General features: G+C 38.8%; 2 protein-coding genes across 6 annotated transcripts in view; one reads left to right on the plus strand and one right to left on the minus strand.

Annotated features, from left to right (window-relative positions):
* Positions 1-14588, minus strand: part of BLZF1 (basic leucine zipper nuclear factor 1) — a 28295-nt gene extending 13707 nt beyond the window's left edge. Inside the window, exons 1-4 of the mRNA XM_045877514.3 lie at positions 14364-14588; positions 13274-13347; positions 4666-5105; positions 2745-2944 (exon numbers count right to left, since the gene is read on the minus strand). Coding sequence (XP_045733470.1) covers positions 2745-2944; positions 4666-5105; positions 13274-13304 — 671 coding nt within the window. The 5' untranslated portion in view covers positions 13305-13347; positions 14364-14588. The remainder of the gene's footprint in view (positions 1-2744; positions 2945-4665; positions 5106-13273; positions 13348-14363) is intronic.
* Positions 14589-14615: 27 nt separating this feature from the next.
* The window catches only part of NME7 (NME/NM23 family member 7), a 273064-nt gene continuing 265111 nt past the window's right edge, over positions 14616-22568 (plus strand). For 3 of the 5 annotated variants that reach the window (XM_045877515.3, XM_045877517.3, XM_064594363.1), the window contains exon 1: positions 14837-14986. In XM_045877515.3, coding sequence (XP_045733471.1) covers positions 14984-14986 — 3 coding nt within the window. In that variant the 5' untranslated portion in view covers positions 14837-14983. Of the gene's footprint in view, positions 14754-14836; positions 14987-15393; positions 15511-22568 lie in introns of those variants that run through there. The other 2 variants (XM_064594365.1, XM_064594364.1) reach the window with 2 other exon arrangements.

The following is a 22568-nucleotide window of genomic DNA, read 5'->3' on the forward strand; positions in this document are numbered from 1 at the left end:
CAAGTTCTTTAAGGTGTAAAGTTAGTTGGTGAGTTCGGGATTTTTCTGTTTTTTTGAGTGAGGGTTGGATGACTTATGTATTTCCCCCTAGGACTTTGCAGTATCCCATAGGTTTTCATTCTCATTGGTTTCCATGAATTGTTTAAGTTCTTCTTTGATCTCCTGGTTGACCCAAACATTCTTGAGCAGAGTGGTCTTTAGCTTCCAAGTGTTTGAATTTCTTCCAATTTTTTCTTGTGGTTAAGTTCCAGTTTTAAAGCATTAGGGTCTGAGAATATGCAGGGAATAATTTCAATCTTTTGGTATCGGTTGAGACCTGATTTGTGACCCAGTATATGGTCTCTTCTGGAGAAAGTTCCATGTGCGCTCGAGAAGAATGAGTATTCTGTTGTTTTAGGGTGGAATGTTCTGTAAATATCTATGAGGTCCATCTGGTCCAATGTATCATTCAGAGCTCTTGTTTCCTTGTTGATTTTCTGCTTAGATGATCTGTCCATTGCTGAGAGTGGAGTACTGAGATCTCCTACACTTAACATATTGTTATCAATATAACTCTTTATTTTGGTTAACAGTTGGCTTATGTAGATGGCTGCTCCCATGTTGGAGGCATAGATATTTACAATTGTTAGATCTTCTTGTTGGATAGACACTTTAAGAATGATATAGTGTCCTTCTGTGTCTCTTATTACAGACTTTAGTTTAAAATCTAATTTGTCTGATATAAGAATTGCTACCCCAGCTTTCTTTTGAGATCTGCTGGCATGGAAGATGGATCTCCATCCCTTTGGTTTCAGTCTGGATGTATCTTTAGGTTCAAAATGAGTCTCTTGTAGGCAGCATATGGATGGGTCCTATCTTTTTATCCAATCTGCAACCCTATGGGAGCATTTAGGCTGTTCATGTTGAGAGTGATTACTGAAAGATACGAATTTGTTTTCATCATGTTGCCTATGAAGCCCTTGTTTTTATAGATTGTCTCTGTAAATTTCTGTTCTGTACCACTCTTGGGGTCTTTCTCCTTTTATAGAACCCCCCTTAATATTTCTTGCAGGGCCGGCTTATATGTTCTTTCAGTTTCTGCCGGTCCTGGAAGCTCTGCTAATTAAATGTTTTTAAATACAGGAAATTTTAGAGGAAAACAAAAAAGAGTTGCTTTCTTATCACTCAGTTACCTTCTTGTCCTTAGAAAAATATTAAATAATATAAAAAGGCTTATATAAAAGGGAAACTAAGTCTTTCCTCCTGTCCAGCATCCCCATCCTTCTTGTATAAACCAATAAAATAACCAATCGAGTTTCTTATATATTTCTCTAGGAAAAAAAAAATTTTATGGATATGTCAACATAAAAGTACATGTTAAAAATAAACATATCCATTTTATTTACAAGAAAGGGATTATTTAATACAAAATTTTCTATGCCTTGTTTTTTTCATCTAATAATCTTGTTTTTTTTTTTACATTAACATATATAGAGCTATTTCTCCTTTTAAAAAACAACAGCTTCATGTTTTCTTCTGATTGGATATTCCAAAATTTATTTAACCTGTTCTTTATTAACAGAATTGAAGAAAAGTTTTAAAGTATTCTTATTCAGCTTAAAACTCTTAAAACTAAAATTAAAGTCTTGGACCATAATAATTACTGACCAAAGATTAAATCAGTTAAAATATCTTTAAAGTTGAGTTTAAGTTTTATTGCCCTTAGACTGTTACTATCAGTATTGATAAGGATGTTAAGAAAGTTACATATTGCAATAATCTGTATGACACATGCATGATTTGCCTCTTAATGTGTTCAGTGAGCATGAACTTTCATTCGAAGTCAATAAACAGTACATTCCTTTCTCCATATCCATCCTATAAAAGCACAATTAGAAAACAATTAAGAACTTTAAGAGAGTAATCAATTACTGGAAAGTATCACAGACATCAAGACATGAAGAAATACTTTCCTACAAATTTATTCATCACTATCAGTGATTCTTAAAGTACAGCCTGGAAACGTCTGGTGCTATGTAAGAAATCTCTAGATCACTGAATTTAAATCAACAGTTACTAAGCTATGTGTGAAGCATGTGGCTAAGCACTGGAAATACAAAGATGGATAACACACAGACCCTGTTCTCCAGTCAGAGCTGGAAGGAGGGGGATAAATAGACCCCAAATCACAATATATAGCAGAGTTTCCCAACTACCACTGTACCTGTGGGCCTAGGTGAGGGTTCTGGGGGTTTCACCTCTCTTGGAGAGTAGCCTCATCCAGGATGCCGTACAAATAATTTTCTGTTTGTGCATGGACAGAAAAAGGTTGGGAAGCTCTCTTATATAGTTAATACAGTTAAAAGAGCTATGAGAACAGAGCACGGAAGAGAAACAATATTTGAGTTTTCCAGATAGAAGGTGGGGAAAATAGTGTGGGTTTTTTTTGTGATTTTATTTATTTTATTTATAAGAGGTCTGAGTTGAATTTTGTTTCCTAAACATTGTAGTAGGAGTGATTTCTACTATAGAGGATTAACCTAGAATTCTGGAATGAGGGAGAATCCTATGATACCACTTTTCCATTTAGGGAGATGGTGTGACTCTCCACAGGAAGGACAATCCATACATACTTATAAATCTATGAAGTACTTCGACAATCGGAGTCAGAAATTCTCACACTACCATTTACTTTCTTGGGTTACGGTAAAAAATCTGATCGTGAAAAAGCTAGGAAATGAAATATTATTTAAAACAGAAAATACCTGCTTGCGAGGAATTTGCTCCGCCATACGTCACACTGTATTGACATACGTTCCAGCTGTTCAGAAAGTTGAGCTGTGTTTTGACCTAGGGCTTCATTTTCTAAAATAAGCTGATTTTTCTCACGGGCTAGACGTTCAAAATGATACTGAAGATCATCCCCAACAGAAGCCACTAGCAACTTTTTTAACTCTCGATTGACCTAGAAGAAAATATGACCGTTACAACCAACTTAAAGTAATGTCAGTGGCTTTAATGTAGCAAAATGAAAAAAGAGAAACCGTGCTTCATGTATACGGACCTCCATTACTTAAAGTGTATATCAAAAAGCAATATTAAATATTTAAGTTTCATAATCTATATAAACCATCTGTCTCTATGTCTACATATTTATATCTACAGTCCATGTGATTATAAACCGAGCCTCTTCTAGTAAGAGTACCAACCATTATCACAAAAGTTACAAACTGCTTCTAGTCAATACTTGAAGGCAAAAAATTAGAAAACCAAACCAATAAATTTTGCCAAAAAATATGACTGAGAATGTTTTAATGTTTTTTAGATCTTTTTCAGTATTTAAAGTGCCACAGGATTTCTTTTTTTTTTTAGAGCGAGAGAGAAAAAGAGAGTACGAGCAGTGAGGGGTAGAGGAAGAAGGAAAGAGAGAATCTTAAGCAGGCTCCACTTCCAGTGTGGAGCCCGACGTGGTGCTTGATCTCATGGCCCTGAGCTGGAAGGAGTCAATCAAGAGTCCCATGCTTAACTGACTGAACCACCCACATACCGCTGTGCCATACATAGAACTTCAGCAAAGGAAGCAATTTAGCATATCTATAAGCATGTTCTTTACTTTATCTAAAAAGTGAAAAATTAAAACATAAATGTCCAATAATAGGTATTGATATATGGTGTAGCAATAGAAGAACACTGTTGGTATTAAAAATGATATTGTAATAGAATATTCTGTGACATAGGAAAATATTTAAAAAGGGGCGCCTGGGTGGCTCAGTCGTTAAGCGTCTGCCTTCAGCTCGGGTCATGATCCCAGGGTCCTGGGATCGAGCCCCGCATCGGGCTCCCTGCTCCGCGGGAAGCCTGCTTCTCCCTCTCCCACTCCCGCTGCTTGTGTTCCCTCTCTCGCTGTCAAATAAATAAAATCTTTAAAAAAAAATAAAAAATAAAAAAAAAAATAAAAAGGCAAAAATGAACTCAATGTGTATAATCATGCATTTATAGCTAGATGGTATAATTATAGTTGGTACTATTTTCATTTTTTGTATTTCTAAAAATATTTACAAATAAATACTATTTTTGTAATTAGAAATTAGTTATTTAAAAAATATTAAAGATATAGCTGGATAAGAACCACTAACTATAGTGTCACTTATAAAGACTGACATCTAGCAAAAAGATGACGGGTCTAATAGAGAAACAAAGGGTGAGGAGTAAGCCAATGTTTACTAACATGTAAAGATGAAAGAAACACAGCCAAGCACCATAGATCATTTTCCATTTACAATGAAGATACCAATGCTTATCCCACCATTCCCTTTATCCCAAGTATTATGTATGCATAAGCAAAAATACTTGGAACTTATGGATCCTTAAAACAGGAATTGTTAACTAGGTAACTTCAAAGTCTAACTTGGTCAGTCTTTGATCTGGAATTTTATAACTATGACTTCTTTTACACCTTATAGGTGGTCTTGTCCAAAGTACCTCATACTTCCATCTTCAACTTTAGAGGCTAAGTTCCCAACATATACTAGTTCTACTAGAGAAAGAGAAATTTAAGAGGAAACTTTTTAGAGAAATGACAAGCCGAAATAAATGACATTCCAAGAGGAAATATAGTTTTCTAACACATAGGCTTAGATGGTTCAAGTGTAAAGAGCAGTGCTCATTAAAGCTATTTGTTCTTACCTCTGTCTGGACTCTGAGCTGGTTTGAAAGACCTTCTTTGTCCTGTAGTAACCTCCTTTCAGAGTTCTTGAGCTTTTCCAATATATTCTTTACCTCTGATAGTTCCTTTCTGGGTTCTACAGTTCCCTCTGACTGACCAAGGAGTTCTCCTCTATGATGTCCCAGAGACTTTACCTTTGCATTCTTGTTGGGGACATCATGAGTTATAGCAGCTTTGGGAACTAATATTCTTACAGCTTCAACTTCCACTGCTTTTTCAGTGAGAATCTTCCCGAGCTGAAGGACTCCTGGGCTCTCCCCTGGAACTGCTTTCTTCCGTGGATTCTGAAGGATGTGATGCTTTATGGGTTGGACTCCAGAGGTAACTTCAACAGATTTAGGCGGCTCCTCAGTTTCCATTCCATCTCCTGCTCCTCGGACTGGGGTTGGAGTAAGGGTGACTATGAAAGGGAAAGCAAAACATAAGCTACTTGCTAAAAAGAAATGCCAAGGAAAATGCCAAGATAGGCTTTATCCTACATTCAGAATTACTGGCACCAAAAAGAATACAAAAAATTCAGAGTAAAAGTTAATTTTCAAAACAATCAGATATCTGTCAATAAAAGATGGAAAAAAATCTTACAGGTTCGAACTTTCCTTAAGTAAATGGTTTCTCTCTTGGCAAAAAGTGCAAGAGATTTGGAATCAGGGTATTTGGTTCTGACTTCTAAATCCTAGTATGACCCTGGCTAAACAATTGAACCCTCCACGAATCTCTACTTCATATTCTGCGAAATGGAGATAGTAACAATTGTGCTCCACAGTTGTAGTAGGAAAGGATGCAATAAGGTCAAGCACTTGGCACACCAGGGTGTGCCTTCCTAAGGTTCCTAAGCCTTTCTCTAACCTTTCCAGATTAGGCTGGGTTCCCTGTTCATGTGCACCTGCAACAGAGACTCTGCATTTCTCCTTTTTTCTATCTATCAAAATGGTAAATGGACTTTTTCCCCCCAGTGTTATTAGTTATACAATGTCTATGCCTTCCTCTAGGATGTAAGTCCCATGAGGGTAGAGATGAGTAATGTGCCTTGCACCCAGCACTGTTTAGCTGATAAGACAATAAATGAATGATGACAAGGGGAGGGGCACAGGACAAGCATATATATCAATGGTTATGATGACAATCTTTGAGTGATCACAGGCTGCAAACATGCAGCTTGGTGCCTAATACTGAGCAGACATTGTTTGGGGTAGTGGGGACTTCTATGTTCAAGAAATTACTATCTAATTTAGGAGATAGGACATACATATAAAAAGATAACATGTATTACAGGGTAACAGATACTAAGAGTACAATATGTGGTGCAAAATTTCTACCAGAATTCTATTTCTACAGAAATATTAATTAAGAACAATCATGGACCAATCTTTAGTAAATTCATTACTATTATATTTTTATATTTATACCTTCTAAGGTAAAGACAGGAAACAATTTCTGGTTAAAAAGAAAATAAAGCCAAAGTATGTCCTTAGCCTCAATTACTGTTAGTTATCAGTACCACGTTCTGATCAATTAAATATCAAATTTTAATTATTAATTAAATATTAATCATGTTTCACTGTAACCTATTAAGTCAGGAGAACAATTTGGCAAGAGCAATAATAAGGTCTTATTAAAACTAAACCTTTCTTAAAAATTTCTGATGTACAAAGCCATATAAAAAAAGAGACCACATAACATATAAACATTCTATCGAGCAAAGACTGTTGTCACCTTGATTCCTGAATTCTTGTCTTAGAAAATGGAATTCTCCAGCAAAGAACGATAGGAAATGATAAGCTTGCCCAGGATGAGGTCTTTTCTAGCAAGGGAAATACCTAACAAGAAAACCTTCCTGGGGTTTATTTATTAGTTTTCTATTTTTTAATGAGCTTACTTTTCTTCTTTCTCACAAACTTTGTTATACAGATGCAGAAACTGCAGAGCAGAACAGATTATCTTCACACAGTCACACATGTATCCTCTGGTTTTTACAGTTTTTAACATTATAGTATTAAAAGATATTAAGAAGAAAAAATTACCTATCTTCTCATCACTCTAAAATAGCTCTTCATTACTTCAAGTTTCATCATTATTTTTGTTTGTAATCATAATTAACTTTAGAAGCTTAATCTATTTTTCTATTTTGCTGCATTCTTCATATTTTTCATTTTATGACTATATTATTTCTTCAAGTTAATATAACATTATTTATTTATTATTCTGTTGTTGGATATTTATACTTTCTCCAATTTTTCACTATAATAATGCTTTAGTGAATACTTTTGTGCCTACAGATTTTTCTCAACTTCTGGATTATTTCTTTCTTTTTTTTTTTTTTTTTTGGATTATTTCTTTTTAATAAATTCTCAAGAATGGAATTAATGTGCCAGGTGAAGATCTGTATTGTCAAACTGCCTCACAAAACAACTCTAGCAATGTATCAATAGATCTATGCCTTATGTTCTTATTTAGTTTTATTTATTTTTTGTATGCTCACCACCAATGATTTAATACAATAATTAAGATTTTAATACATGAATATGTGTAAAGTGTTTAGAATGGTGTTTGGCACAGTAAGCTCTAACCACATGTTAGCTTCTACTGCTATTGTTATTATTCTTTAAAAAACCCTAATAAAGTTTGGATCTTGATTAAAGGGAGAAAGCTTAAGTTATGTCATCAAATATAACTCTTTTATTTTCTTATGCTCAAGTCTTACAAAACTACATCACTAGACTTGAGAACTATTTTTTCACTTAACAGATTTTGGGGGGGGGATTTTTCTTACATATATAGCAGTGTACTGGGAATCTTGAGTTATGTTAGAGAGGAGGTGGAAAGACATCTGGTATATAATGTGTTCTATTTTACAAAACATTTTCCATTAGAATAAAATATTTTGTCATTTCCATATTGAATGTTAACTTGGGACTTAGGACTAACTCCACCTTCAAAAAGATGAATAAAGGAATTACTTTAGAAAGTGAAATAAAGAGTTTGGTATTTCAGGTCATGCTATAGCACATCAGCACTTAGGAGGAGATCTTCCACTGAACTCTTGCAAGAATGAAGACCTGCTCCCATGTTCTTAAAATCTGCTTTTAAAAATCTGTCTAACTCTATCAAAGCAAATTTAATGCTGTCACTAAGATATTCTGTCATTTAAGAAGTTATGCTGAATCATGAATTAACTACAGATTAATTAAAAACACAACAAAAAGACAAACTAGAGCTAGACCACTCAGGTCCACTGAAGCTGAAGAAATAAGCAGGTGTGACACCCTGCGATGATTAAACAGGATTCTTAGGCAAGTCAGAACTTTTTTGAGTTGGAATTTTAGGTAATGGAGATTCAAGAACAAATGATGGAATAATTACTGCTAAATTTAAAAGGCAAAGGAACATTAATGGGTATTTAAATCTCTTTTCAAACGAAATAGGTCATAAAACGCCAGTGAAGAAATTCTATCAACTTGGTTCAGCCTCAATTTACTCTTAACTTTATGTAAACTGTTGTACTTACTCAAGCATTTATGAGTGCGAGAGTTGTACAACATGCCATGGCAGCTATTAACAACTCTGTAATAACTACGCTTCTAGCTAATGTGCCCCAGCAAGGAAGCCAGTGGGAGTCAGGGCTTTCTATTTTCTCGCCTGGTAACTTGTGTTTCATCATTCTGGTTTCCCTTATGACACACACAGAAACCTTTATTACATATGTACTAAGCACAATCCAGGACACATTCAGGAGCAGTTATCGTCTCTCAGGTGGGAAGGCAATGATCCGTGGTACCAGCTCCATAATTAGGAATGATGTATAAGTAAAGCAAAACATCAGCCCCTCTTCCCCACTCTTTGAAGGGAACCAACAGAATGATTCTTCAATTATTCATCAACTTTTCTTCTACTTGTGATCAGTTATCAAAGAATGAAGTGTATCTCAAGTTTATGGCTCATTCTTACTGCCTTCCCCAAAGATTATTGAAATGTAGGGAAGAACAAATAATATTCTATAACAGGAGTTGGCAAACATTTTCCATAAAGGGTCAGATAAATATTTTAGGCTCTGTGGACCACGAGGCAAAATTGAGGATAAGAGATAGGTACTTACATAAAGAAGAAAAAAAAACTCATTTTCAAAGGTGAAACTCAAACTATAATAAGAAATTGAGTCGTTTGTTTTTTTTTTTTGTAATATAGGTCTAATAATGAGAAACATAGAATTCTTTTTTATTTGGGATAACCCTTGGCTTAAGTGGGATTCAAGGTTAGTGTTCCCCATCACCAAACTGATTTGTAAATATTCTCAGGAGGCTGAGGGCCATAACTTACCAACCCTTACTCTAGAATACTGAGGCAAAAAGAATAGGATTTTATAGTCTGTCATTAAAGAAACATTCCTCCTTTTTTTCATAAAACTGTAAATCTAAGAAGACAGATACTCTAAGTCCATAGGATGGTGCAGTAACAAGAACAGTAGACTCTGGGTCAAAATACCGTAAGTCCCTACTTGCCACACATTGTGACTTTGGGCAGATCACTTACTCATTACTCTCCTCTAATCCCTCAGTGCTTTCAGAACAATGCAAATATCAGAGTGTTTTAAAATCATCTGTTTTTCCCACAGACTGGACTGTTGGGAGCTCCACAGGGCAGGGTCTGCCTCCTAATCTTTGTATTGTCGGTTTAATGAAACGGTGCTTGGCACAGAAAAGATGAGTAAGTGCTTTCTGAAGTTCATCAATGTTAATATGCTGAGAAGATTTCGTTTTAATATCCACTAACTCATTTAAAAACTGCTTACCTTTTTTTCCCTCTACACCAAAGCATTAATTCCTAACTCAGTTATAGTCTGACAAACTTTTCAGAATATACAAAGATTCAGCTATCAAACAATTGAACAATTTAGGGATTGTCATTCAGTAATTTTAAATCAATATTTATTTATTAATATTTATTTGCAATAGTAAGAGATAGAGCACGAGCTGTGGGGCGGAGGGAGAAGCAGGCTCTCCACTAAGCAAGGAGCCCAATGCGGGGCTTGATCCCAGGACCCTGGGATCATGACCTGAGCTGGAGGCAGATGCTTAACCCACTGAGCCACCCAGGTGCCCCGAAATCAATATTCTTTTATTTGTCACCAATATTATTTAATAAGGTTTAGTTACTATTATATTAGAAAAATGTTAAAGACAATGGACTTAAGAGTTAGGCCCACATTCACTGACATGGAATCTAAACATTCTTTTTGTCACAGGCTCTATGAATAAAGAGTTCCCTGGTCAAGTAAATGGGGGCAAGGCTGAGCACTACATCTCTCTGCCCCTTCACAGTGTGCATTAGTAGGCTAAAGGCTCTGGGAGGTCCTGTAGTATAATCCCTCCTTTAATCCAGAATTTCCCAAATTTATCTGCCCAGGGATTCCTTCTTCACCTAATACCTGTTATTCCAGAGAATGAGTGTTGAAGTTAGGTTATTTTATGGAATTCTAAATATTTAAATGTCTCAGACTTTCCTACTTGGTTTACTTTCACTAAACGGTCTGACTTTAATACCTGTAATTTTAATCTTGCTCTCAAGGAAGTTTTGGGTTCAAATTCTTATTTTTGAATTGTTTCTCTTTATTGTACGTTTCCCATTCAAATGAGGTCCTAGCAGCAACTATGCATCCCTCTCATGATGACAGGTTTTTTTTTTTTTAAAAGATTTTATTTTTATTTATTTGACAGACACAGCGAGAGAGGAAACACAAGCAGGGGAAGTGGGAGAGGGAGAAGCAGGCTTCCCGCTGAGCAGGGAGCCCGATTCCAGGACCCCGGGATCACAACCTGGGCTGAAGGCAGACGCTTAACGACTGAGCCATCTAGGCGCCCCTCATGATGACAGTTTTGCTCAAATGCCCACTGAGAGGAACTTCTGTTGCTATAAACCAATGTTGCTTTTCTTGTGAGGCAGTTATAGGAAGTGCAGGCAACTGACAAATGTCAACCATGATAAGTACACCTATTTTTAGACCATGCAATACAAGAACTTTTGTTCATTAACAACCATTAACATTAAGTAGGAAGAGGACTAACGGCTGAATTATGTACCTTACTGTAAAATTAAGATCAAATGAAATAATGTATGTATAACTCCAACCCTCGTTACAAACAGGTAATAACAAATAAAAAAAATTTACTTTCACAGAGGCCTTGCAATAACTAACTTTTAATCACTAATGATAATATTGTATTTAGGTTTTGTTTTTTGCCAAGCACCATGCTAATGACTTTCACCTTAGTTACCATTTAATTGCTCTATTTCTCACAAACCCCCAGTTTATTAATTTCATTATCCTCTCTGGTTTGCTTATTTAAATACTATAAAAGCTTTCTGGTGACTCTGAAATGCTGTTCACACACAGCTGAATAAATTCAATTAAATATTTATTGGCATGATCTTCTCTTTCTTCCTTCCTAAACAGATTTAAATCCATTCCCCACCTTTTTAAAAGATTTTATTTACTTATTTGAGAGAGAGCGAGCGAGCTCAAGCAGGGGGATAGGGGCAGACAGAGGGAGAAGCAGATTCCCCACTGAGCAGGGAGCCAATGCAGGGCTCGGGCTCCATCTCAGGGCCCTGGGATCATGACCCTGGTTGAAGGCAGACGCTTAATGGACTGAGCCACCCAGGTGCCCTGATTTAAATCCCTTTTAAAGAGTTTGCTGTTGGAGGTCTATTTGCTGCAAAGCTGGCTTCTGGAAAGTAGTTTCTCATCTCTCACTGACAGCCCCAACCTCCAGAACTCACTCCACCCAAGTCAGGAGGCCCTCACTTCGGGACATGCTAATACGGTTACCAATGCCTATGTGAACATGGTCAGTAGGCTATAAGGGTCTGAATCACAGGGAAGAGATCTGGGCTATAAACAGATCTGGAAGTTATTTTTAAGATAATTATGAAGCCCTGAGAGCAGAAGAGAAAGAGGGCTGAAACATATTAATATTTAAGATAAACCAGAAGAGGAGGATGAAAAAGAAACAGAAAATGTTGCTAGAGCAGTGGTGTCCAGTAGAATGTTCTGCAGTGATGGAAATGTTTTATATCTGCATTTTCTAAGGCAATAGCTACTAGCCACATGTGACTAATGAGCACTTGAAATGTGGGTGGGGTGACTGAGGAACTGAATTTTTAATTTTTTTTAAAGATTTTATTTATTTATTTGACAGAGATACACAGTGAGAGAGGGAACACAAGCAGGGGGAGTGGGAGAGGGAGAAGCAGGCTACCTGCTGAGCAGGGAGCCCGATGTGGGACTCGATCCCAGGACCCTGAGATCATGACCTGAGCCGAAGGCAGATGCTTAACCGACTGAGCCACCCAGGCACCCCTGAATTTTTAATTTTTAAAAATATTCATCTAAACTCAGCCACATGTGGCTACTGCATTGGACAGTGAAGGGCTGAAAACAAGAGTGGTATCATGGAAATCAAGGAAAGAAAGTACTTCAAAAGGTGGGAATGATCAACATATGAAATGTTGTAGAGAGGACAAGCAAAACAGGACTAAAAAATAACTACTGTAGTTAGTGTTATGAGTTGAATTGCGTCCCCCCTCCACAAATATTCCTATGTTAAAGTCCTAACCGTCCATATCTCAGAATGTGACTTTATTTGGAAATAGGGTCATTACAGATGTAATTAGTTAGGATAAGATCATACTGGAGTAGGGTGGGCCCCTAATTCAATATGATTGATGTCCTTATAAAAAAGGAAGAATCTGGATACAGAGACACAAACACAGGGAGAATGCCATGTAAACATAAAGGCAGAGATCAGGGTGATGTACCTACAAGCTAAGGAATACCAAAAACTGGGGCACCTGGGTGGCTCAGTCAGTTAAACGTCTGCCTTAGGCTCACATCATGATCCTGGAGTCCCAGGATCTGGATCCAGCCTCATGTCAGGCTTTCTGCTCAGCAGGGAATCTGCTTCTCCCTCTCCCTTTGCTTCTCCCCACCGCTCCCCACATGCTCACGTGCTCTCTGTGTCTCTCTCTCAAATAAATAAAATCTTAAAAAAAAAAAAACAGAATACCAAAAACTGCCAGCAAACCACCAGAAACTAGGAGAGAGGCCTGGAACAGATCCTTCCCTGTGAGGCTATAAGTTTCAGTTGTTTAAGCTCCTCAGATGTGGTGATTTGTTATAGCAGCCCAAGTAAAACAACCCAACACTAAAAAGAAGTCTTTTATACCTCCTAGTTGCTTGTCCACCTACTTAAATCTTTAAAAATATATCTGTTTATTGAAATCTTAATCTTCTAGTGGAGACAAAACATAGCTGCAAAACTCTGCTTTTACACTAAATGTTTAACAGTAGCTTAACAGTAGTAATGAATATTATCCAAGGATGTTAATATTCAGGTGTATATCTGAGTACGGAAATGTAAACACCGCATTACAAAACAAGCATGAAGAAATCTGAAATACAAAGAGTTCCCAAGAGCTCTATGAGATTTAGTTACCTGGCTCAAACATGCCTTCGTCCTATGGTCATAAATTGCATGTTTTAAAAGCAATTATCATCAAAAGAAGAACACTTACCTTTGGTTTCTAAATTTTCAAGAGTAGTCATTTTTTAACCAATGAAAATGCACTCAAAACTTCTACCGAAAAACCTAAAAATGTATAAAGTCAAAGAATTAAAACAATACCATATAAAGTCCCTGTAGTTTAGATGTTATAATATTCTACTTGTTTCTGCATTTAGTACACATGCATTTCAAAATGCAATTTCACAGGTTATATTGTTATGGCTAACAAATGTCTCAAAAAATTATGGGAGGTTTACTTTCAAATTTGTTTCACTGTTTTCAACAAGTATACTCTATCAGATATGTGTCCTAAGAAACTTCAGTGAAGTTAACGTAGGGTCTTTTGTATCACTGATAAGACAACAGGAATTTGAAAGGAATTAAATTACTTTCTCAGGGGACATTAGTGATACTAATGTTTGATACTAATTTGCTCACTCTATGTGTCAGAGAGGACCTTCCGTTTATATGTTTAAATATACGACAAAAATACTCAACTTAATTTGCACTTTCTTGGGAATAAAAGTTAAAATGGCATATGTTTTCAGAAATGTATGCATGGCCTTATAATAAAGACTAAGATTCACTGGAGAACACGAGAAGGAAGGTGGTGCTGGTGCAGTGATATGGGTATGATAAATTGTACATTAGATGACAACTGGTTTCACCGTAAAGAGTACTCGATCTAACTCGGCACAGGGTCTTCCATGCCTACCCTGCTTCTACTCTGAAAACAGGTCTCCAGAGACCCTTTTGCAAGAGCAATGAGCCCTGCCACTCGGACGCTCGGACGCTGCGCAGCGCACAGCACACGCACGGCGAGGGTCTGCCCGCAAGTACCAATCCCAGGGAGGGGAGGGTGTGCAGTGGGTAACAGTTGTGGAAGCGACAAGCCTGTCAACCTCTGCCGTGCCGGTAAGCCGAATCCGAATAAAGACGTTTAATTTAAGAGTATTGTGTTCAGTCCGCGTCTGAACAAGCTTTCCCAGAACAAAAGGCAACCTTCCCCTAAATCCAAAGCGTCTGAACACCAAACTCCAACCCAGACCTCCGTCCCTCTCACATCCTCCTCCGTTACACAAGCCCGTTCTTGGACTTACCGCCCAGGCTCCTTACTCTTCCGATTTCAGGGGGCTTCACTTGACAGACTGTAGGGCTCCGCGTCACGGGGTTAACTTCGCCCACTCCTCTTCCTTACCAAGCTGACCCGCCCAGGCCTTCCTGACATCCAGCTGCTAGCTCACTATTAATCACATCCTGTTCTCAGGGTTTCGTTTCCGGAATAATTTTCCAAAAGAGAAACGTAAATACACTCTGTGGTGTCTTAAAACTCGAGTAACACAGCACGTACGGTGTAAGGCTTCGTTAAGTGAAAAATGGATAGATGCCTACCTAAAAATAATACATAGACTATTTGGAGCTCTAGCCGCCTATGCACTTAACTTCCGGGTCACCTATCAACCAAACCTAAGTGATGACGCTGGAAAGAGGTAGGCAGCGTTCTGTCGCCTCAAGCGACGCCATGGAGGGGCGGGTCTGTCCACGGGTGGGCGGAGCTTCAAGTCCTCCCAGCCACTAGGAACGAAGGGGCGGGGCGGCGGCCTTCCCGCACATCCGGTAGCAGGCGGGGCTCCGTTGCCGGAGTAACTGGGCGTTGTTGTAGAGGTGGTGTCTTCCTGTGGCAAAGGTACCTATTTCCCTGCGCCGAGATCCTGAGACTATGGTGAGTGCCAGGCGAGGCCAGAACGGCTTCGGCGTCCTGGTTGCGTAGCGTCCCAGGTCCTGGGGCGGAAGGACGCTCAGAGGCATCCCGGTTTCTTCTACCTTCTCCCCATTATGTTTCTCCCCTTTCCAGGGGCTGTTTCTGCAGTTTCCTTCCTCTCCCTATTTCTTGCTGCACCCTGAATTCCACTTTGGTACTGCTGAGACTTTAGGGTAATGTAACAAAGTGTAGGGGTAAGCACTGGGTCTCATACCCTAAGGTGAGACGTCATTTCGAACAAACATTTTAAATGTTTATGTTTTTCATCATTGCATTTTTTCAAGTTCTCAGCTTCACCTTAACGCGTTTAATTTAAGAGTATTGTGTTGTGTGTGTGACTATCTCAAAACTCACCCGAATCTTCCTAGGTCTTGCAGTGGGTGCTGTCCTGAGCGGCAGAACACTGCTCCACACCCCATCTGAGGGCCATGTGGTAAGAGCTGTATTTGCATCAGTTCTCTTCTAGCCAGTTGATTACCTTATAGGTAGGTGCTTTTCTTTTCTTTTCTTTTCTTTTTTTTTTTTAAAGATTTTATTTATTTATTTGAGAGACAGAGAGTGAGAGAGAGACAGCGAGAGCATGAGCAGGGGGAGGGGCAGAGGGAGAAGCAGGCTTCCCGCCGAGCAGGGAGCCCGATGCGGGGCTCGATCCCAGGACCCTGGGACCATGACCTGAGCCGAAGGCAGACGCTTAACGACTGAGCCACCCAGGTGCCCCGGTAGGTGCTTTTCAACAGGAATGCCCTGACGATCTCTTGGGAGAGCTTCTGGAAAATTCACTTGCTTGAGCTTCACCCCCAGTAATTCTCAATCAGTAGGAGTGGGGCTTGACATTTGCATTTTTAAAAAGCCTGTAGGTGATTTTAATTCACTTACTTGTTTGAGAACACCGGGGTTCTAGTTAATTCACTTAACTGGCAAATCTCTTAACCACTTATGAATAACGGACAGGGGGGTAGAAAGATGGCTGTGGTCAGATGGATATAGCTGTGAATTTAGCAACAGAGCCCCTCTCGCCACCCCTTCTTTCTCCACTGCTCCACAGCAATCCTTTCCTTAACTCCATCTCCCCCTGTGCCTTTCCTGAAGAGCTCTTTTCACACTTTCCAAACCCTGCCCCTTCCTCTCCTTTTTCCTCCCTTCTAAGCAGATGCCAGAGTCTAACAGTCATTTTCTTCAACCTCAGGCCCCCAAACTACTCGTCAGTATATACGTTAAGCCATCGTTTGGTTTTGTGTTTCTAGTATAATGCAAGTGGTGTTGAAGGCTAATCCACCTTTCCTCTACATCTCATTTCCTCCTATCCATTACAAGACCGTTTGCTTCTGCTTATCTTTTTACTTTCCTGTGCTTTCAGCCTTTCTCTCCTTTTCCTGCTTCCCAGTGTTCTGGTCATATATCTTGAGAAAATGAAATAAAGCACATCCCCCATGCTGTGTTTATCCAGTGATTGCCCAATCCTCCATCTCTTAGTAAACTGCTTGAAAGCACAGTATTTTCACCTGCTTCAACTGCCCCTTCTTCCTCATCCTCAGTACTATGTTGTCTGACTTTCTCTTGAATGGCTTCAATGAAGTTGCTCTTGTCTAAGTTTCTAATGGCTTTTTCAGTTCCGGTCCAGTAATTTCTTCTCAAAGTTTATTTTATTTAGCTCTTCTGCAACAGCTGAAGTTCATGAGCATTCATCTCCCCCCCCCCCCCCCCCCCCCGCCCTTGCCTGCTTTTCAAATGCCTTTCTCTGGGACTCAGTCTTTAATATTTTCAGTTCTTAGTCTATGCATTTCATCCACACACATGAGTTTTACTAGTGCAGAAGCATTCATGTCTAAATTTCAGTTTTCATCTCACACCTGCTAGGGCTAACCTAGTTGCTTCCTGGACACCTCTACTTGGTTACCCAAAGGCCTCTGAAATTTGCCATGACCAAAACTGAACCTGCTATCATTCCACCTGGTTTCTCTAATTCCATCAAGTTAACCAATGATATCACTATATTATAACCTATAATATAGCTTTAATATTATATAACTCTAATGTAATAGTTATTATGTATTACAATATGTATAACCTAAACCAGAAACCAGAGTTATTCTCCATTCCTTTTCTATGCCTCCCATACTGAAGTGGTCACTAGGTCCTGTTTTGGTTTAAGCTCTCCTTATTTCTTGCCCAGACTGTTGCAGTATTTCTTGCCCAGACTTTTAACAGTGTGGTATGGCAGTTCTTCAATCCATTATTTTCTCTGCCACAGAAGGAATTTTTTTAAAAGATTTTATTTATTTGAGAGAGAGTGAGCACAAGTGGGGGGCAGAGGGAGAGGGACAAGCAGACTTCTTCCCCACTGAGCAAGGAGCCTGACCCTGGGATCATGACCTGAGCCAAAGGCAGATGCTTAACTGAGTCACCCAGGCGCCCCAGAACGAATTTTTTAAGACCCAAATCTTTGAGGTCATTCACCTCTTTAAAACTCTAGACTCTCCATACTCTACAGTGTAAAATTCACAGTACCTGGAATGGCAGACACGGCCCTCCATCATCTAGCACTCACCTATCTAGCTTCTTTCAGCTCCTGACACTCCTTTTAGCTGCTTCTCTTTCGCTGAACATTTTAAGCAACTTCAAACTGGTGGTATGAGTGTTCCCTCTACTTTGCACATGCTGTTCCTTCTACATGAGATACCCTTATCCCCTTGTTTGCTGGCCAAATTCCTTTTGATCCTTTCATACCCAGGTTAGGTGTCACCTCTTCTGTGATGCCTTCTCTACTCAAAGACAGTTGACTTTTCATTTTTTTCTTGGTCAGAGCTTTACATAGTACACATCTTTCTTATTTACTTGCCACATTCAGTTGAAATTATTTATGAGTTTGTCACTCTTACTGAACTGAACTGGGAGAGGACCTGATCTTTATTTTCACTGCTATTGCTTATACCATATTAGGCCCTCAGATATTTGCTGAATGATAAAAGAAAAAAATAAGAATGTGGTAAGTACCCTGAGAGGTTACAAAGTACTTGGGGGATATTGGAGGATGGAATCCTCACTTATCAGAGTCAGGCCATCATTAAGCAAATGGAATAGAATTTCCATAGTGACAATTCAATGGCCTGAACAACGGCATAGGGAGATGGAAAGTAACATTTGTGGAATACTGGTTTTCTTTGTGCTTGTCTTACAGTTTTGTCATTTAGACTTCCCAACCACCCTAAGAGTGGTGAACTCCTCCCCCTACCCTCTGCCCTGGCTGGAGTTGTGTGTGATGGCTCTTTCAAATTGGGTGGTCAGTGAAGACCCCTCTGAAGAACTGACTTCTGTCTTGAGACCTGAATGATGAAGTGCAGTGATCTGGGGGAAGTGTACCAGGCAACACTAACAACAGGATCAAAGGCCCTGAGGCAGAAAAGTGGTTGGCATATTTTAGGAAGGGATCTTGGGGTTTAATGTAAAAAATAATAGAAATTCGGTGGTGGGGCGGAGTGGGGGCAGCAGCAGTGGGGGAAATATGGCAGAGAACAACACGAAATGCAGTTAGAGAGGGAGGCGGAGGCCAGCCCACATGTGTGTACTATAGCATGGTTTCTCAGCCTAGGTTCTAACGCATTACGCAGTCATGAAATCAATTTGTTGTATGTAGCCAGCATTAAAAAAGATGACATAAAGCAAACACTATATTCATTGTATGTACTAAGGATAACTTCCACAAAACTTAAATTGTGGTGTCTTGTATGTACTGGGTTATGATATAAAATGCATTCCTTCCTGTCAGTCATGGTCCACAAAGTTCAAGATATAGTGTACTTTGAACAATGTATACTCTAAGAGGCAAAATAGTTGATCTCAAGGTGCACAGATTTCTTATTCCTCATTTGACCTAGTGACAATCTTCCTGTGTGGCAGGAGAAGCTCTGAATTTAATGAGAGCCTAAAACTGACTAGAGCAGAATTTTCAAGTTTCTTTCTGCACCCAGATCTCTCTCCTGTGTCAGTTGCTGTCAGTCCTTTTTGAGAAAGAAGAGGCCTTTAGAAAGCCAGGGAGACATTGGTGTCCTTTCTCTGTGTTCAGTCTCACCTCTGGCATGTGTATTGTATCAAAGGCCGATGGTCCCTCTCAAAGCAGCCGAAGGTGGAATTTGTTTGCTCTGCTGGTGTGCCTTCCTGACAGCTGCAATTTCGTTATCTGGTCAGCTTCTGTCTGCATCTGGTTTGTTAACAGTTGTAGCTTCCAGCACCATAATTAGGTCCTGACTACAAATTCTAGACCTGCCTCTGTCTTGCGAAGCAGAGATAGGCAAATGTACTTTAGTATATCTCACATACGTGTTGTTTAAGGTAAAGAATATGCTAGAGTCATCAATTTATTTACTTTTATGGGTAAAGAGAATAGAGGAGATATTCCCAAGATTCTTTTGACTACTAAAGAGATAGGAATGTTGTATATCTTCTAAAATAGAACATCGATTTGAATGCTGTTAACCAAGATGGTCTGCTAGTATAATGTAAGGTCTTTAAGGATTATCCGCTATGTTCCGCAAGGATTAGACTAAACAAATGTCTCAAAGTTGTTGGTTTAAGAGAGACTTCAAAGAGAGTTTCATGATAGCTAAATATGAACAAGATTTTATTCCATGAAATGTTTCTCAGTTTCCAGCTTGATAAGTTTCTTTTAAATAGGCTTACTGTTTTTATCTTTGGCATGCGCTTAACTCTCCAGGATTCCTTTTGTTACTTGAAGTGCTAACTTGGAAGGATGGCAACGCCAAAGCCCCAGGCAGGATTTCATTTGCTGGAACTGAATCAGAAAGTGTAACGCCTAATATAGAAACCTGAAACCAAACAAACAGTTTTTCCCACTAAATGATTTTATTACAAATGCAGTTTGGAGCCGGTTATGTTCTTTTTTAATAGGAACCAGTAGTATTTGCAAAACTGCATAGCAATGGGTTAATATAATGCCCTAATTTTCCTTACATGTAGCTCTTTTATCTTTTTCAGTCCTTTCCCTGCCTTTTATTTTATTTTTTTAAAAGATTTTATTTATTTATTTGACACAGAGAAAGAGCGAGAGCAGGAACACAAGCAGGGGGAGTGGGGTGGGGGGGGAGAAGCAGGCTTCCCGCTGAGCAGGGAGCCCGATGTGGGGCTCGATCCCAGGACCCTGGGATCGTGACCTGAGCCAAAGGCAGACGCTTAACGACTGAGCCACCTAGGCACCCCTCCCTGCCTTTTAATCTTCATCTTTTCTTTCTTTTTTCCCCAGCTTTATTGGGATGTAATTGACATATAGCATTGTATAAGTTTAAGCTGTATAATGTATTGATTTGATACACATATATTGCAAAATGATTACCACCTTAGCATTAATTCCATACCTGTATCACATCACATAATTACCATTACTTTTTTTGTAATGAGAACATCTAAGATCTACTCTCTTAACAACTCCCAAGTATGTAATACGACATTGTTAACTATAATGACAGTGCTGTGCATTAGATTCCCCAGAACTTAGTCACTTCTAACTGGACATTTTTACCCTTTGACTGACATCTCCCCATTTTCCTTACCCCAGGCTCTGATAACCTCCATTCTATTCTTTGTTTCTTTGAGTTTGGCTTTTTTAGATTCCACATACAAGTGAAATCGTATAGTACTTGTCTTTGTCTGACTTAACTTCAGTTAGCATAATGACCTCAGAGTCCATCCCTGTTGTCACAAATGGCAGGATTTCCTTCTTTGTCATGGCTGAAAAATATTCCATTGTATTTACACCACATTTTCCTGATGCATTCATCCATTGACAGACACTTAGGTCATTTTTATATTTTGGCTATTGTAAATAATGCTGCATTGAGCATGGGGGTGCATATATCTTTTGGAGTAAATATTTTCATATTTTTCAGATAAATACACAGACGTGGAATCGCTGGATCACATGGTAGTACTATTTCTAAATTTTTGAGGCACCTTCATGCTGCTTTCCACAGTGTCTGCACCATTTTACATCCGCCAATAGTGCGTGAGGGTTCCCTTTTCTCCACATCCTCCCCAACACTGGCTGCCTCTTGTCTTTTTAGACTGGCCATTCTAACAGGTGTGAGGTGATAGCTCTGGTGGTTTTGGTTTACTTTTTCCTTTTGCTGAACACCTTTTTATGTGCCTGTTGGCCATTTGTATGTTTTCTTTGTGAAAAGTCTATTCAGTTCCCCTACCCATCTTTTAATCCTATTGTTTATATATCCGTTACTCATTTTTATGTATGTATATCTAATTTAGATATTAATTCCTCATTAGATGCATAGTTTGTAAATATTTTCTCCCATTCTGAAGATTGCCTTATTTTGTTTATTGTTTCTTTAGCTGTGCAAAAGCTTTTTAGTTTGATGTAGTCCCACTTACTTATTTTTGCTTTTTTGTGTGTGCTCTTGGTGTCCTATCCAAAGAACTGCTGTCCAGACCAATGTCAAGGAAATTTTCCTCTATGTTTTCTTGTGGGAGTTTTATGGTTTCAAGTTTCATGTTTAAGTCTTCAATTCATTTCAAGTTAACTTTTTGTGAGTGGTGTAAGAAGTCCAATTTCATCCTCCATTCTTTCTTATTCACCAATTATTCATCAGTTCAAACAGGTATTAATATTGAGCACTTTTTGTGTGCCGGGCACTGGCTATACATTAATTAATAAGATTGCCCTCCCTCAGTGCCCACAGAGTCTAGAGCCCAAATTTCTTAATTGGCATTTGAGACCTTCTCTGGCCCCTGCTTACCTTGCACACCCCATGGAACTTATTGAGAAAAATAGATATTAGAAGATAAATTACAGGGATAAGTTGGGTTACAAAAGAAAAACTACAAGATGAGGTCAAAATGCGTAATAAAAAAGAGTGGCTTGACCTAGCCAGGTGGTCAGGGAAAGCCTCCTTGATGGTTTAACCTTTGAATTCCGTTTTTCCTGAGTGGAGGAGACATACAATATATTCAACACATAAGTGAATGAAGCCATGAAACAAATGAATAGGTCACCTCATATGGCCTAAGCAATGTGAGGAAAATTAAACTTAGTAATGTGATAGTGGCTGGTTCCAAGAGCAGGTAGCTAGAGCTACCTTTAGGTGGGACAGTTAGAGAAGGTCCTCTTGAGGACGTGGCTTTTAAATTGAAATCTCAGTGAGAAAAAAGGAGCAGGCTAGGCAGAGATCCAGAGGAGGTGCATTTTGAGCAAACAACCAAGTGCAGAGGCTCATTGGAGGCATGGCAGGGGGCCAGTGGGGATGGGGTATATGGGGAAGGTGAGGAAGACAGGAGGACAGAAGATCTAAGGCAGGCAGGAACCAGGGAATACTGAGGCTTATGCAACTTGGGAAGGATTTTAGATTTCATTCTAAATGTACTGGGATAATGCATCTCATGCATTTTTCCTATTCCATCAAAATATTTTATTTTCCTTGGATCTGCCTTATTTAAACTTTAACCATATTAGTTTGGCCTTTCAGTGACAGTTTTCATCCTATCTGTAACATTTATGATCTTACAAACTTTGGAAAATATT

This window comes from Mirounga angustirostris, unplaced genomic scaffold, assembly GCF_029215605.1.
Source record: "Mirounga angustirostris isolate CCGP_5_RB_7025 unplaced genomic scaffold, mMirAng1.0.hap1 SCAF_6, whole genome shotgun sequence".
NCBI classification, from domain to species: domain Eukaryota; kingdom Metazoa; phylum Chordata; class Mammalia; order Carnivora; family Phocidae; genus Mirounga; species Mirounga angustirostris.